At 38.5% G+C, this 18,501-nt stretch overlaps 1 protein-coding gene across 8 annotated transcripts in view; it reads right to left on the minus strand.

Moving 5' to 3' along the window:
* The window catches only part of PRKCZ (protein kinase C zeta), a 141,296-nt gene that overhangs the window by 22,114 nt on the left and 100,681 nt on the right, over positions 1 to 18,501 (minus strand). For all 8 annotated transcript variants that reach the window (XR_005590377.1, XM_039509143.1, XM_039509142.1 and 5 more), the window contains 6 exons: positions 15,887 to 15,973; positions 15,020 to 15,155; positions 9,544 to 9,631; positions 9,014 to 9,133; positions 6,013 to 6,092; positions 5,280 to 5,369 (listed from right to left, as the gene is read on the minus strand). Coding sequence is in view for 7 of the 8 variants with exons in the window: in XM_039509143.1 (XP_039365077.1) it covers positions 5,280 to 5,369; positions 6,013 to 6,092; positions 9,014 to 9,133; positions 9,544 to 9,631; positions 15,020 to 15,155; positions 15,887 to 15,973 (601 nt within the window). In the remaining variant the exon portion in view is untranslated. The remainder of the gene's footprint in view (positions 1 to 5,279; positions 5,370 to 6,012; positions 6,093 to 9,013; positions 9,134 to 9,543; positions 9,632 to 15,019; positions 15,156 to 15,886; positions 15,974 to 18,501) is intronic.

An 18,501-nucleotide genomic window follows, 5' to 3' on the forward strand; every position in this document is an offset into this window, starting at 1 on the left:
AAAGAGGGGGAAGACATGATCAAAATGATGGGCTAGGAAAATAATGTTTGCAGCAGCATTCTGAATGGATATAAGATGGTGTTGAAAGAGTAAAAATTGAACTCTATCTTTAGGATATTACAACATCCACTGGAGTATGAAAGAGTAAAAGTCTACTTTGAAAAGTAGGTGGCAGTGTTGCAGCCTTTAATTTGAGGAACTGAGGAATCAGTTGCCACAAAATGCATTTGAATCAGTTTTATCAGCTTCCTTAGGAATCTCAGGGAGGGGTATATCTAATTCGCTGAGCTAACTTAAGGCTGAAATCAGCTTGCTTTCTGAAAGTTAGTCTTTTCTGACATTGTGTGTCCCATGTGTGTCTTTTCTGATCTATCTTTTTATGCCTCTCTATTTGCAGTCACAGAGGCAAAGAATTTATTAAAGACAACATTTCAGTAGGTTTGCTGCCCTACAACTCCATGAAATCCCTCTAAGTTATTCCTGACTCCATCCTTAACCAGCTTTGTTGCACTACCTGCTTTCACATATGTATTCTCCTGACTGCTGAGGTAATTTTTCTTTTTAGTTTTGTTTCTTTGTAACTTCTGGGAAGTAAGCTCATAACACATAGCAAGAGAAAGCTTTGAAGTACAATCTACCCAGCAATGACTTTTACAGATAGTTATGCTCTGCATTAGGCAGATCACAGCTCTATGCTCCCTCTCCGCTGTCTGAGTCTTTTTTTTAAAAGATACAAACGTTCGATATATTGTTGTGTCAACATCTTCCAAAAAGGCTTTCCTTATTCTTTTAAGTGAAAGGTTAGTTACTTCTTAATCCACTCAACACTCTTCAAACTGCTCTATTTAAAAAGTGTTTAACCAGAGCACCTTTGTATGTACATCACACATAAATAAGATGTTCCTTCTCACTGCATATCAGTGTCATTTGCACCTTGCTACCAAAGATCTTGCTGTACTTTTTTCTCCGTCTTATCCAATTGCATTGTTTACTTTGGGCCAGATTTCAAAGGTATTTGGTTTCAGACAGGTGCATAGCGGGATGCTAAAATGCACCTAAGCAAGTTAAGGGCCTAACTCCTATTGAAACCAATAGCCTTTTGTTCAAAATGCAAGTGCTTTTTTTCCTTTGAAGTGGACATTCCTAAGAATTCTTAACCTGTCTGGAAGCAATCTTTCCATGTTACCTGGAACTGCTCTTGATGTACTCTATTTCCCAAGACTATATTTTTCACTTCCTTCCAGTTTCATTCCCACAATAAATTTGCTTCTCACTGAATCACTGATCATTGCTTAGGCTGAACTTATTGACCGCCTCTATATCTTTGATTATGTAGGGTTAGTATGTTTATTTCTCAAACCACACATCAAACTATCAGCCAACTTGGTCTGATCATCTGCAAGTCAGCACAACCATAAATAGGCCAAGTTTAGACCTAGCTGTGAATGAACAAACTCTACTGAGTGCATTAATAAAATATTCTTATACTGGTTTCCATTATAACCCCCCCAAAATTCATTTTGTATGCAATTAATTTTGTCAGACATATTGCTCTTTATCTGAATCTTCATTCTAGGTCCACCTCCATTGTATTTCTGCACAGCTAAGCAGTGACATCAACCACAGTTTTGTAGTATTGCTTTTATCATGTAAGGCATAATGCAAGAAACATTTAGATTTGGAATATAAATAGATTTTCCCTTATATAGCAGAAAACATGTGGTAAGTGTTCTAAAAGAATTAGGAAAGCTGTCTTACTAGGTTCCCGAATGTTACTGCCTCATTTCATGCAGAGCAACATCCCAATACTGAAATTATCCATAGGTTAGACCCCTATTGTATAACACATCCCTCATGCAAAAAACATCAAAATTAGGAGATACTGAGCACCCTTGCTTCCAATGAAGTGATTGGGGAGGCTCAATACCTTTCAAAATCAGGCCATTAAATTTAAGTGTCACTGAAAAGTGTCTTTACCTTTACTACTTACACCTTAGATTGCTAACACTGAAAAGAGATTTAGAATCTGTCTCCTTTCACCATCTGTACGTTATGTTTATTTTTTGCACTTCACTCAGGCCGGACCCTGGAAGTAAATAGTTTGTCAATTTTACCCTCTGGTTTTGTTGCGTAAGGTTTTGTGTTTCAGGGTAAATTATACTGAGAAATGTTTAATGTAAATCTCCCCCTTACCACTTTTAATCCAGAAGAAGATTCGCTAAATTAAAAAATAATAAAAATATTTGCATTATGCTTTTATTTATTCACTTTGCAAAACTGAAATATTTTGGCCTACATCGAAATGCCTGACACCTAAAACAACTACAGGCAGAAGCACCTTCTAAATTCAACCCAGAATACAACAGGGACCCAAAGTAAACATGATTTTCCTGTAATCTTATCAAATGTTAAACTATGCATAGTTTACATCTCAAGATCGTAATTTACATGACACTGCTTTGTTGAAAAGATGCCAGAATTACATAATCACCCTGTTTCAGTTTGGGGTGGTCTTCCCAAGTGATCACCATGAAATATAAAGTAAGTGAAGCAGTAAGTCTCTTTTACAAATATAAAATGAATCTAACAAAATCTTCTCTCATAAAGCTACAGTATGTGAAGTTTGATGTTGACATTCTATTAAGAAACATCCTACTAATTAGCATTATAGTGCCTGAAGGTGCACGCTGTAAAATAACATCACCCACCAGATTAAGGGAGCTATTTAAAACAACCTATATCTTCACAAATTATTAATAGCCTAATCAGATCCTCTGTGTTATATGAACAGCTAAAAAAATGGCAGACATTCTGCCTCTGTAGAAAGCTTCTTCTATGAAGAACTTCAATAAGGATGGTCTGAACAATGAACCTCAAAGTAAGAATTTAATCATTCTGTTTTCTTCCTTTCTCTGAAAACTTCTCTCATGACCCTAGAGTCATTACTTCCTGTTTCTACAATATTTCTTATGGAGTTCACAGTACTGCCGCCCCCACCCCGCCATAAGCATACTTGCATCTCCATCATTAAACTAGCTATTAAACATTTACATAGCTAATTAAAGTAATGTTCCTGACACAGCTGGCACCTTAGCCATAAAGTAGTTAGTGTAGCAGATAATAGTTTTTAATGATGATTTCGTGATGATAGTGGTGAACATAATCAAGAAGTGACTGGTATTCTTCTAGATAAACTGACAGTTAAACTGATCATAACTTTTAAACACTGCATGCACCTTCTTGCAAATCCCGCTGAAACGAAAGTACATCTTATCCCACACTATGGACCAAAAACAACCCTAAGAGCAAGGAGTAACAAAACAAAATGTAAAGCTTTAAAGTAACCAGCAAGCAAGCAAAACACAACTACTCAATCATACTGCATTCAAGCCACATCTCTTCCTCAGGTCATTTTGTCTTTTAAAGGCCTTATTCTACAAACATTAGCAGCCCAATTTAAATCAGTGGGGCTATTCAGGTAAGTAAGGGTCACATACGTAAGGTTTTGTATGACTGGGGCCTTATATTGTAAACTGTAGGGAAAGTGCCTTCTTATATGTCTGTCAGATGCAGGGGCGGCTCTATGTATTTTGCCGCCCCAAGCACGGCAGTCAGGCGGCTTTCGGTGGCATGCCTGCGGGAGGTCCACCGGTTCTGCGCCTTTGGCGTACCCCGCCGAATTACTGCCGAAGCCACGAGACCGGCAGACCTCCCGCAGGCATGCCACCGAAGGCAGCCTGACTTCTGCCCTCACAGCGACCAGCAGGCCGCCCCCCCGTGGCTTGCCGCCCCAGGCACGCGCTTGCTGCGCTGGTGCCTGGAGCTGCCCCTGGTCACATGCCATATATATAAATGGATCACTTGATTACTTGTTTTGTTCATTCCTTCTAAAGCACCTGGCATTGGCTACTGTTGTACAGGATACTGGGCTAGATGGACCTTTGATCTGACCCAGTATGGCCATTCTTATGCTAAATACAGCATACATTAATAACAGCTTCACTCTAGTATTCCCCCCCTAGAACAGAATACCAGGGTACTACTTCCTCCAAAGTCCCCATTACATTTAGCACTACTCGAGACTTGCTTATGATATTTTGCCTCCCAGGAATCAGACCTTCCTAATACATAATTAAATATAGGAGTTAGACAAAAGTTAGAGAGGGCTTGCTTCAAACCATCAAGAACAATAGGTTGTAATCTGTACATGTTGGCAGCAGTTGCCACCTCCTCTATTGGAAACCGCCAGGTAGCAGCAGCTTTAAATTAAAAGCAGGGTTCCACAAGCAGAAGGTCTCTGCTGAATCAGCATATGTTCTCTATGTTCTGACCCCACCCCATCCTGACATACCTTACCCATTTTGTGGCTCTCCCAGACAAATTCTAACCCTGGTACTCAGGGCCGTAACAAGGGCGAGGCAAGTGAGGCACTTGCCTCGGGCGTGCAAAGCGGAGGGGCACAACCCTACCGCGATCGGTGGTGCTTCGGTGGCAGCTCTACCGCCGCCGCTTCTTCGGCGGGAATTCAGCAGCAAGTCCCTGAGTCCCTGTTGGACGGAAGGACTTGCCGCCGAATTGCCACTGCCACTTCATTCATTCTTCGGCGGCAGGTCCTTCTCTCCAAGAGGGACTCAAGGAGTTGCCGCCGAAGAATGAATGAAGTGGCGGCAGCAGGTCCTTCCCTCCGACAGAGACTCAGGGACCCGCTGCTGAATTGCTGCCGAAGAGCCTCGGGCGCAAAAATTCTTTGTTACGGCTCTGACAGTATTTCTTGGAGAGAGAGGTCCTTGTAATGCACCAGGTGGACTTTTCAACGACAGGGGCTGCAGCACAAGTTCTGCACCACCTACCAATAGAACTCAGGGAATTAATTGGCCCCAAGGCTTTATTATGGTTTAAATCATGTGTTTTTGTTGTTATTTTCTACCTAATATCACGGTTGTCTTTTTACTAAAAATTTAACCTCACATTTTTAAAGTAAAGACCATGAGTGAAACTACACTTAATATTTGGTAACAAGTCATGTTTTTGACCATGAAATAAATCTAGTTTCCAATATTTTTACATTCACGACAAACCTAAACTGATGACACCGAAGATAATTTTACATGAATACTTTTAGAGGTTTGATGTATTCTTTCAGTTATGAGCAACTGTATTTTTGAAGAGAGTATTTATTAGCAGAGTGTTTACCATGATAGGTTCATGCACACAGTAATTAAAACATTGAAGGAACATGCTTCTATTTAACATACTTAAGTAGAATAAATTATTTTTACCAGATCCCAGTCTATGCTGCGGAAAAACGTATGAGACTTGATATCAGAAAATCCTGTCTCTGGCTGGCAGCCAAGCCTTTCTTTGGGATCCTGTGGAAGACAAGAGAAAACACAATCGAGATTGTGTTTCTTTATACTTCTTTTTTATTGTTCTAGCATGACAAATTGTCCAGTTTTTCACTGACCCATGTAGATTATACGAGGATAGGGAGCAGTATATAAACTATTGGTAAAATACATTAAGGCAATCTAGTTTTCTAAACTTCATGGGTTTGAAAATTCATTTTAGACGTTTTATTTTACAGCATTTCTCGTGATATAAAAATTCTGATTTTACTTAGTAAATGTGCTGTTTTCCCTACTGGCGCAGATAATAGTTCCATTGACTTCACTTTGTCTGCTTGTATTAGTAAGGGCTACTCATTTAATAATTGTTTGCAAGCACAAACCAATAATTAATTATTTTAGGTTTTGTACTCAGTTTCATTATAAAATACCATTTCACTAAGTAACCAACATGCTAGTAGGTTTTCAAACGAAGTTCCATGCTATGAAATTTTCACACAAAAAATTAGCAATTTAAAAGATTGCATTTGGAAGCTATATGTCCTGATTTTATAAAATTTCTTTACAGAAAGGAGATACACCTCTATGTTTTTATTTAATTTTTTTTTATATCATGAAGCTCTGAGCTATTGAACTTATATAAATAACAAAGTGTTGTAAAACTTACCTTGTTTAAAAATCCTTTTAAGACATGAGAGGCCTTGACAGAGAGAAATCTTGGAATCCGGATTGGCTTTTCAAGGATAACTGTTACAAGTAAAAAAAAAAAAAAAAAAAAAGAAAAGAAAAAAGCAAACTGTTTTGCGCTCTATTATATTTTAATAAAAACTTTTTTATTCGTATTACTGCCTGGACAATGTGCTAATATGGCAACTATTTAAGTTATTACTGCAAAATTTGCCAGGCTTTACATTTTTTTTTTTAAAGTCATACCATTGTCTCTGGTTAATATCTTTTCTAAAAGTATTATAAAATGGACTTTTAATGACATAACTCAGAAGAGAAAACCAGAGTATTCATTTGTTTTCAAAAAGCTGGAGGCAATGTGTCCAGTGGTTAGAGCAGGGGATTAAGAGTCAAGGCTCCTGAGTACTATTCCTGATTTTGTCACTGACACATTAGTGACCATGGGGGCAAGTCACTTCAACATTTAGTTCCTGCTTCCACAACCGTCAAATGAGCATTTACTTTTCTCTAACTTTGCAAGGCTTACCCAGTTAATGTCTGTATCTCGGAATCTTCACATGAAAAGTGCTATGGTAGCAGTGACATTTAAAGACTTTCTGAAAATTCTTAGTCTCATGCATCGTTTCTTTCATCCCATCTGTCATACTGATAAACACATTGTATAAAGGCTTTTCATCTCCTTAAAGTCCTGATCAAGGGGTTATATAAATGTGATCTCACATTTTTAAACAATTGAGGAAATACTACACTGGACCAGAGGTTGTGGGGATTTCCCCATTGTGTCATTACAAGCCACCCTCTTCCTTCACTATACAGTATTCCCCCTCAAGGAGTAGTTTGGAGACTAGTTATGCACTTTAAAGAGTACACAACAGTGTCTGAGACTGCTCACGCTGGCACTCAGATTGGTCACTAGGAGGTATTTCAGAATGAGTCAGAGTTTAAGGCCAGAACTGCATATCACAGGCCACAAGCACCAACTAGCATCTGCACACCAAATCCACAGAAGACTAAACTATTATATGCCTCAGGCATAGAACAGGAGGGATCTTTGTGCACCAATGTCTGAGGTCTCTGCAATGGCAGGAAATTTTATTAAGTGAGATATACCCAGAGAATTCTGGTGAGTGACCCAGGCCCCATGTTGCAGAAGAAGACAGAAACCCTAAGGTCACCGCCTGTCTGACCTGGGGGAAAATTCCTTCCAACCCTCTCTTCTTTCTCTCAGACTATTCACATACATCTTTGAATTTCACTCTTTACCAATCAAGCACTTTCAGCATTGCTCCTGTACTTGATATGGTTGTGCGCACTGCTACCTGTGATTAGAATAATGGGCACACTGTTACCCATGCAAACCAGTTGCTATTGAAGTAACTTATGATACTGCTACCATGAAATCACCATAAGGAAACAGAAAAAGTTATCTGGAGCAAAAACTACAGGTAGATATGGTTGGTGCCCAGAAAGTTCCCTCAATGCCTTCATATAATATAGTTTTCAAAAACCATTTCATACTCTGGACACAACCTAGCAGAGATACTGTCTCATGCACTGACTCCCCATCCTTTCATGACCACCTTCTGTCCCTACTGATAACTTAACATCCTTGTGGCAATTCCAGCAGTTGGTTTAGTGGAAGAAATAGCACTGAAGTATTGTTAAAAGCCTTTGGTACAATGATTGTTTTGCCCTTTCTGAAGAAAGTCAGTCAGGCTGTCTACTGTGTCTTCATTTCATCTCTCCCTCCCACCTGTTCTGTTTTTCTTGACTGGCACCAAGGTAAGCCAGCTGCACGTGACCAGTCAGCTCTCTAGAGACCACCATCAAGTCTAATACTATTAACAAGGCTTATATTGTATTTATCGGATTAACTGTTTTACATGGAATAAATGTATAGGTCAGTACTCTTGGGGTGTAACACACTGTAGGAAGCAACTAGCAAGTTCTAGAAGCACATCTGCCATAGTGCGCAATACATTATTATATAAACTTACTTTGAATGTAACAAAATGAAAGACCAACAAAGAATATAAACATATGTACCAAAGAACTAGGGTGAAAAAGAAAAGTATCCCAGAGTATAAGAGTAATGTGAATGATGTCTTTCTTGAATATAATGATGGATTTATGTTCTTGAACTGCAATTCAAAGAGGGCACATACACAGATTCAACTCCAAATTTCTAAACCTAATTTTCAGTGGCTACTTCTGAACTGTGGATCTCACTGAGTAAGTCTACACTATAGCTGGGAGCTAGGGTGACCAGATGTCCCAATTTTATAGGGACAGTCCCGATTTTTGGGTCTTTTTCTTATATAGACTCCTATTACCCCCAACCCCCATCCTGATTTTTCACATTTGCTGTCTGGTCACCCTACCGGGAGCATGCCTCCCAGCCCAGGAAGACCAACACATAGTAAGTAGCTCCTCTCAAATTACCCTGCTAATAAGAGCTGTGTGGATGTTGTGGCAGGGGTGATGGCTCAGGATAGGCACCTGAACCTGGATCCACCTGCCTACCGGGGTCCGAGCTCAGGTGGCTAGTCGGAGTTGCCGCCCATGCCGCAACATGCACACTGCTATTTTTAGCAGAGCTAGCCTGTGTCTGCCTTCTCAGGCTTGAAGCATGCGGCCAGCTGCAGTCTAGACATACCGTTAGTCTCTTTCAGATTGGACTTTGTCTAACTCTGAGTCCTAGTTTTTTGTCCCAGAAAATTAAGTTCCTTGGATGTTGAATTAGAAATACCACAGCCCTGCTTATCTACGTTAATATCACTGGCAGTCACGAGATGATGGGAACTACTGAGCCCTCTCTCAAATCTTTGCTGTGTAGGAAATTAAAAGGAAGAGAGAAGGCACCCACAGTATGTAAAAAGTGGCTGCTAATTTTCATTATTTAGTGTTTTGTTCTTCCTTCAAAGGGATTCAAGAAAAAAAATTGAAACTCAAAAACAACAACAACGAAAACTTAAATATACCTTGGAAGAGGTAATCTTCAGTGTTCATGTCTGGATTGTCAGTTATTATATCAAATGGAGATCTTCCTGCCATCATCTCAAACATCAGGACACCAAGAGCCCACCAGTCCACACTGAACCCTATAAGCATTTAAAGAGCACATTTTCCTGGGTTCTAGGATAATGTTACAATGACATTTATTGCATCATCGATGGAGATTAAGGACCTGATTCCGCAGAGAGCTGAGAATCCTCAACTCCCACTGAAACCATTAGCAGCAGGGCTCAGTGCCTCACAGGAATAGCCCTTAATAGAGCACTTTGGGAGAAAAATTAGAAAAGAATTTGTTCAGGAACTTGTAGCTGGGCCATAATGGTCCATAAGAGAGTGAGACTTCAATTAACAGTGCCAAGATAACACATCTTGCCAGTACATAACAGAGTAAAAACATGTAAGCTTAATTAAAAATGTACTCTTATGCCCTGTAAATCGGAACTTTAATTAGTGATTCACTGTAATTAAACGGTTACAAGTTTATGCACCAACTCACCATATTCTTCTCCTCTTAGGATCTCTGGTGCAATGTAATTTGGCGTTCCACAGAAAGTGCTTGTAGTGTCACCAGGGCCCAATCCTTCCTATTGGAATAAACCAATTCATCTTTTGAAAGTTAAATTCTACCTGCAGCAAGTTCCCTTCAATCAAGCTTTTGTAAGTATTTCAAACCAGGAGTCTAAGATGCCTCCATATACCAACGGGATTCCAGGGGTCAAGGTAGTGATAAGACTCCTCCCCAAAACTCCTACCATTCAAGGTAAACTTATACATTTTTTTACAGCCCTTCATCGTGGTGGGTGTGTGTGACGTTACCAGGGTGGATTTGATTGAAATCACCAGTCAGGACGACTCAATTTAATCATGGATTTCTACATAAAAGTGCATTCTCATTGGTTGTTATAACCTTAATACATATTCTTCACAACTCTGATAGATGTAGATTTCGGTTTCATTTTTAGAAGGTACACACTATACATTTTTAAACAGTGATTTATTTTGAAAACTTTTCAGACTAATTTTACAGCTATATCAGAAAATGAATGATTGTTTGGTTATTTCATTTACCAAAGGTAACTGAAGCAGATATGTATGAAGTCATTGGGAGGTGAACTACCTCCAATTCAACAGGTTAATCATTAATATTTGGAGGATTTTCTTGCCAGACTGTATTAGGAGGAGACTCCCACCAGACAGACATTTCAATTGTTTCATTTCATTAAAACAACAACGTTATGTATTCTGGATTTTTTTTCAACAGCAAACATATAATATTTTAACAAAACAAGCATATGAATTTTTGAATTTAGTTAAAGATTCAAGTTTTTTTAAATTAGGTTTGTTTTTGTTAAAACTGTTTTTAACTAAAATAATTAAATGAAATATTTAAGAAAAAACACAAAAAATTAAATCGACTATGCCAGCCAGGTCAACATGACAAACTTAAAATATTGGCTTCTGCAGCTAACTCAGTCGTCTTCACCTTCATTTTCCAGTTTGTTCATAATCCGGAAAAGAAAAACAAGCTTTTCTGCTTTTTCAAGTCCCAAACGATTTCTCAATTTGGAATGAATTAGTCCAAAAGAAGAAAATATTCTTTCTACACCAGCAGAAGAAGCTACTGCTGTTAAAAGTGAGATTATCACTTCAACAGTCTCTGAATCCAAGTGCTTAAGTGACTTCCACCAATTCATTGGTGTGACTTTCTTTAAAATATCATCAGCAAACATATTTCTTGAATGATTCTTACTCCCAAACTGAGTCTCTTTTATGGCCTGCTGCCACTATAGGTTTTCCCTTCTAGTGGGAGAATGGTATGGTAGATCTCAAATCAATGAAGGCTACACTCAGAAAGACCTCAAGACTTTAGAATATACTGCTCAAACAGTATATTCTGTTTCTACTGCCTGTCCATCCCTCACATTTATCTCCAGACTTTTCCTTGTCCAGATCTATTCCGCCCCCAACAATCTTCTATTCATTCAGTGTGTCTCATTTCTGGGAGCTTGGGGAGGTGTTTATTTGTTATTTTTAAAGATGAAAACAATTCATAATTTTTTTCAATTGCTGCCTTTTAACTCCAGGTTGTGAATTTAGTGCTGGTGCAACACATCAGATAAGAGTCCTAGTTATCCCTTGAAGAGGTATATCACAAGCAGTGACAAGGCAATCTCCTCCACAGTGCCCCACTGCTAATGTGCATAGTGAACTGGAGTAACCCCTGGTAAGACTGAGAAGGTAGCTCAGTTAATTTGTTCCATTCAATCACTGGACCCTCTGAAATTGACAAAAAGGGTGCTAGTTGTGGTGCTAGTTTTGGGGACTTGGCAGTCCATCACAAGCTAGACTGAAACCCTCATCTCATTTCACATGGGCCAACAAATAACTTGGAGACAACAACTGTCAGCAAGTATTAGTGTGTGTCAAAGTAGCAACCCAAAGAGGTAATATCCCATTACAAGCCCCCTGAGCAGTTTGATCTCCATAGTTCATTAATTTACTTGAGCTTCTTAATATCTGCTTGGACATTTATTTAAAACACAATTCATTTTAAAATCAGGCTACAAATAACCTTCTGTAGGGCTGTATTTGCCTGCCTCAGTTTCTCTTCAGGTACAGGTTGCATTTGATCAAAATTTATGTAGTGCTTTCTAAAGTGCTATTTGGTGAGTGATAAAGTTCCTCCTCTACCTTGGTGGGTCCTGCGCTTATTGGCAGATTTTGCTAGCCTCAGAGATCTTCCTGTGTTGGATCAGGAGTTGGAAGGTTTTGGGGGGAACTTGGACCCGCCCTCTACCCTGGATTCCAGCCCAGGGCCCTGTGGACTGCAGCTGTCTAGAGTGCCTTCTGGAACAGCTACACGACAGCTACAATTCCCTGGGCTACTTCCCCATGGTCTCCTCCCAACACCTTCTTTGTCCTCACCACAGGACCTTCCTCCTGATGTCTGTTAATGCTTGTACCCCTCAGTCCTCCAGCAGCACGTCCTCTCACTCCCAGCTCCTTACGCACACCTCACTAACTGGAGTGAGAGCCTTTTTATACCAGGTGTCCTGATTAGCCTTAATTAATTCTAGTAACTTCCCAATTGGCTACAGGTGTCCTAATTAGCCTGCCTGCCTTAATTAGTTCTAGAAAGTTCCTGAGTGTTCAGGAATAGTCTCTGTTATCTTACCCAGGGAAAAAAGAGACCTGCTTAACCGGGAACTAATGTATCTACCTTCGACCATTCTCTTGTAGCCATCTGGCCTGACCCTGTCACAAGTGCTAAAAAGTTCCAGTGCCAACACTAAAGTATTGGAGACTTCCAATCAGTCATTGAAAAGGGCTAATACAATTCAAATATACAGGATCATGAAAATCAGAGATGGAAAAGACCTATTGTATTAATTCATCAAGGCCATCCCCCTAGAAGTGCAGGGTCTCCTAATAGAGGTCATATCAGATATGAAACAAATTAAAACTTTTATTAGAGAATATTTAAAGTTACAGAACACAAATTCTTGAATACACATTATAAATACCCGTGCTATATCAGTTCATGCTTGTCAAAAACAACATTATAACCATGGATTGCAAATGAAGAGAGAGAAAAGCGATATGAGCTGACAATTGCCTGCAGCAGAAAATACAGATGAAGATTAGTGGTTAAGCATGTAACATAGAAAAAGAAGGTACACTAGTTAGTTAAATCAGTTCAAAGAATCCTTCAGTCTTGTCGCTTCTCAGTTGGTGGTCTGGATCTTATCCTCAGATTGGGAGTGTCCAGTAACGTGTTCAATATAGTGGTATCTGAAACTATCAACTACTCTATCAGCCTGGAGTAGTGTCTAAGCACCTTAAAGTCCTGAAAACAGTCTCATTCTTGTGGTCCCAGATACTCAGTCCTCTGATGATCAGTGTGTGAATGGCAGTGGAGTATCCCCGTTCTCTCAAGGTACCAGCCGGGGTGTGTGTGCCTATTTCTCTATTTTCCATTCCTGTGTCTCAATGAAGGCAGCAACCCGATTCTCGAAGGGGACTGTGACACCCTGGCACCCCAATATTCACCACTGTCATGTAATTAGGATTCGTTTTGTACAGAGTATGCCTTGTGAGGTTTCAATCTAAAAACCTTGATCTACTAGACATTAATATCTCATTGGATTGTATGTGTGATCATCACAGGTGAAGTTAGGCTATGTATGTGTTACTGAAACATGTTGTGAGGTTGAAATCACCCACAAGGATCCTTTCAGGTACAACAGTAAAAAGGCCACCAATGTTAATGGCTTATTGAGGAAATGCACACAAGCACAAGAATTACCCCAGGAACTGTGTACAACAGAAACCTCTCAGAGATAGCTCTACACAATGGGAACTGGTTGACCCAGGTCACTGCAAAAGAGCTTTCCAGCAAGTGGGAAGAATATATAAAAGGGAGACAATGACATCATGATGGTACCTCACTCTCCCTACAACAATACACCTGGAACCACTTGAGGGGCAAGGACTGAACTGTGGGAAGTGATGGTCCCAGGCTAGAGGGATTTTTAGCCTGTGTGTGAAAACCTGAGAAAGCCAAGGCAACTTGTGCCTTAAGAATCTGCCAGCCTGTTTATCACTCAGGGTGAGAATTTGCTAATTCATATCCTACCTATCTACTATGTTAAACTGTTTGTGGTTTTGTTTATTACTAATCTGCTTTCATCTGTTCGCTATCATGTATAATCACTTAACATCTATCTTTTGAGGTTAATAAACGTGCTCTGTCTAGCAGCAGTGTTTGTGAAAATTGTAACTTGGGGCAGAAAGCTGTTGCATTTCTCTCTCTCTCTCCTCACATTGAGGGAGGGAGCAAATTTTATGAGCTTATGCTGTACATTTCCCTGTACAGTGCAAGACAGTATAATTTTGGGTTTACACTCGGGGTGGGGGTGCCTTAGCTGAGCCTTCCCATGCAGAGCTGATCTCAGCATCTGTGTGTGAAGCTGCAGCGGGGTGTGATCTTATCCGTGTGTGTGCTGGTGAAAGAGCAAGTGTGGAGAGCTTGGCAACTTATCACAGCACCACAGTGTGAAAGGGAGCCCAGGCTGGTGAGTCAGGTGAGCTCAGTGGTACCCCAGTTCCAAGTGGCATCCTGGAGGGGAACCCAGAGACCCATCACAGGGATAACTCACTTCTGGTTCCTTGTCAGTGATCACAACATCCATCTTAGCTGGCAATTGAAGTCCGGAATAGAAGAGTTAACGAAAACCATTCTCTCAGATGCTGAAATTGCCTTAACAAACCTATTATGCACAACATTGTGGTGAAGTGGCCATGCTCTGGAATGAGGCTTATAGCTGCACAGGACATGAGGCAGGGTTTCATTCTCATAGCTGCCTCTCTGGTATAACCTGTCCTTACACTTCATCTTAGTCAAAGGGTCAAGAATCAATTACTATCTAACTATGGAACCCCTTGTGACTCTGGCTCCCAAAGCACTGTAATAGAATGTGATTATTCTAAAATAAAGGCAAGTTACAATTCATTTTCTTCAATGAAATTATATGGATGTAAAAACAGCCTGGCCATATCTGGTCCTGGGACTGAATTTAGTTAACAGTTCTTGTTGGTAATACATGTGAAGGAACAGAATTCAGCACTCATAGCTGTGTTGAATCTGCCGGTCTAACAGGACAAAAATAGTAAGAACTTTATTTTTGTCCACAAATTGAGCAGTATGACTTGGAGTACATAGAAATAGATTTGTTGAGTAATGTGATGCCATTTTTCAGAAGTAATCTTTCAGAGCAGAACTGCAGTTTAAGACTAAATTCTAGAATCAGTTACACTTACATTAATCTAGGCAAACTTCATGTCTCAGATTTACCGGGGTGTTGCTGGCTGTAGAATTTGATTCAACAAGACTATTTGACACAACCATATTAAAATATACAGATTCACAGTAGAATTATAAGTAAAGAGAGAAAATCAGAGGAGAACCTTACCTTGCACATGCCATAATCTGTTAACTTGATATGACCCTCTGCATCTAGCAGAACATTGTCTAGTTTTAAATCTCTGTAGATTATTCCTCTCTCGTGTAGGAAGTTCAGAGCAATACAAATTTCAGCAGCATAAAATCTTAAATAGGAAAAAAGAAGAGCCATATTCATTACTAGAAGAATTACACAAAAGTTGGCATAACTTGAAAAATCCAATGACAGTTTTTGAAACCAAAGGAACAAAGTAAAAAGGAAAAGCTAACAGAGTCCCAGAGCTTCTCACCATGGAGAGGATAAAAACAACAAAACCCCTAAATTCATTCAAAAGTAGCTGTTACAATCGAAATACAAATAATTAAAAAAAAATAGCCACTATCTACAAAGCTAAAGACTTATAGCAAGTAACTTTTTTTCAATTTGATATAGAAGAGATTTTTTTCCCCCATCATACCATCCAACATTTCTCTGAAGCTGTAAAACTCAAATACTGGGTATCAGAACTGAATTTCTGAGCTGGTAAAATCTACATCAACTATTCTAATGTAGAGGCAAGACATGTGTCTGTAATGCCAACACTTGCAAGACAGTACTTTTTATTAGGTTCTGTATAAAACTCCCTTAACTATGTTCACCAAAACACTTAAACCCTACATCAGCAATGCACTTCAGAGAACTGTTAATCAAATATAAAAGCAATGACAATTAGTTGTTCCTATTATCAAATGCTTTTTTTTTTTTTTAAATTTCCAAATCACCTACAGCAATTTCCCTTGAAATTTTTATATTCTCTTGCTGTCATTTAAGATAAACTATTTTATGTTGTGCTACTATAAGAGAATTATCACATTTATTAATGCATTAGTAAAATACCTTGCATGTTCTTCAGGAAGTTTTCTTTGCCGTTGCATATGAAACATGAGATCTCCCCCATTTACATACTCTATGACAAGAAACAATCTGAAAATATACAATACAATAAATGGATTTCAACTCAAGGAAAACTGTATTTTTTAATTCCATAAAACTGACATTTTTACTAAGGTCACAGTTAATATTTCACTCCAACAACAACAATCTAAAGTTAAAAATGTTCCTCCGATTTGCCCTCTCAAGTTAGGCATTTAAAATTGTAATTACAATAAAAATTAATAACCATTTAAAAACAAAACAAGAGCATCTATTTAATTTAGAACACACCCATGTCTGTGGTATGTAGATGACATAGCTATAATTTAAAAAGCATGTATAAGAATACTTCAATAGAAAAACACAAATGAAATTGATTTGAACTTAATGAAGGCGTACCTGCTTAACACTAGGCCTGAGTTTGGCATGAAGCCAATATAACTATCTAAACATATAAAAAGGATAACAGAGGTTGCTGAAATTAACCAAGTACCATTGTGGGCTGTCAGTGTAAAACATTTCTTTAATACAGTATCAGATGTGTATTTTAAAAGTTTAAAATAGTCAGAGATTGCGACAAAGGAGTATGACAAGTAGATGATAAATTGCAGAGCCAAAGGCTTTATCAAAAACAAATGCAGGAGCAAAATAGACATTAATTTTCAAATAAATAATGAGACATTTATACTATGGAAACATCTTATTTTAACGGCTATGTCTATCATATCAAATGACTGATGCAGATTGCAATGTCTGTCTCGTGAAATAGGGAATAGTAGTATCAATTTTTTTCCGTGTACTGCTATTGAATAGCTGTATTCTGAATGGCTTAGAAAACTGACTGTGTTAGATTATAAGTACGTTTTAATATAATAGTGTACTTAAAAAAAAAAGTTTCTCATTAGATGAAATTTTATTATTTGCCACTAAATAAGGATCAGTCATCTAGGAGTTTGGCACAGATTTACTTTGATATAATAAGTATTAGACAAAATACTGAATACTGTTTTAGGGTGAAGGGTTTTTTTTGTTTTTTTTTTACAAAAAAAATCAAGCATGAATAGCTTCATATTTGAAAAACAAAGTTTACATGCACAGATTTGTTACATTTTTGATACATGTAACAGATACATTTGAAACCAACCAAAACACAAGTCAAAAGTAAACATTTTAAAAAGACTAAGATGACTAGTTTATTATTAATTTATGAGCATTAAAAAGATCAGTAAGCACTGCAGAGTTCTGAGCATTAATGAATATACAACTATTATGCTGTTATTTGCTTATGAAAAGCCAAAACTGATACACTGAAGAAAGATGTCTGGAGACACACTTCAGAGAAATGTAGAAAAACAAATTTATGTTTGAGAAAAGTAAAAGGGTTCTAATGATTTCAATCACATATGATTCACAACAACCCTCCTCTTCCAAATAAAGTTCTAAATTGCATCAGGATCCTTATACACACCCATAAAAATAAAGATAATTCTGTTTATATGCTGAATACAACAATCTGAGTTCCTGATGTCATGCTGTGAGAAACATTCTAAATTCGAAGGATACAGAAATGCCTGGCTCTGTATGGCCACCCGTAATAAAACTAGGAGTCTGATGAGTTCAGGTGTGGCCATTTTTCACTAGAAATGGAAATTAAATTTGGCCAACAGGACCAGCTAGGATTATAATAGCTCTGTTCTTTGACTAGAAACTTTGACACTAAAAGAATCTAAATGTGAATGCAACTGAATAATCCCCCGCCCACGCCGCCCACAGTAGCAGAAGCTAACCTAATACGCTTATTTTTTCAACCCCTTGTCTAGTATAGGATACAGGTCCACCTTAATATAAAAAGAGTATGATCTTGTAACCTTGGGAAATCCAATTTACCACATCATAATTCAACAACAACTCATCAAAGTCTCATCCACTGGCATCTTAACTGGCATGCAATGATTCTCTACTTCATAGCACAACACAGTATAATCAGAGAGGACACTGACTAATTTCATCTGTAAATTTCTGTCCAAAGCAAGACAACTGGCCTCAGCCTTCTTTGGTTTTTGTTGATAAATCAGCATTGCTTATTACTTTGCATTACAGAAAGGCAATATGTCAAGCAGGGGTGGTTACAAAGATTTTGCAGGAAACTCCAGAAATTTATGGACATTTTGGAGACAGATGAATAAGCAGCCTGGGTTTTTTTAGTCTGATACATATCTTCGAAGACATTGCAATAACCATTATGGGTCCAAGTCTGTAATATTCTCCATAGTATACCCCCTGGAGTTAATGGCTGCATTATCAGGGCCTGTTACTGGCTTTTCAAAACTAGTTTTGCAATGCACTCCTCAAAACACACAAGAGAAAATGCAATGGGGTAGGGAAAATACAAGTGGAATGATCAGCCATCTGAAAAGACTTACTACACACTGGAGGGAAGATACCATATGTAGGAAAATATGATCCATGCAAACTGACAAGGTTAAAGAGTCCTACAGAATAGCAATATGCTGAATGAGTGCTTCATATGAAAGCTGAAGCTTCCTCGGAAGCAGCTTTTCTTTATGCACCCAATTATT

This window comes from Mauremys reevesii, linkage group 21, assembly GCF_016161935.1.
Source record: "Mauremys reevesii isolate NIE-2019 linkage group 21, ASM1616193v1, whole genome shotgun sequence".
Taxonomy (NCBI): Eukaryota; Metazoa; Chordata; order Testudines; family Geoemydidae; genus Mauremys; species Mauremys reevesii.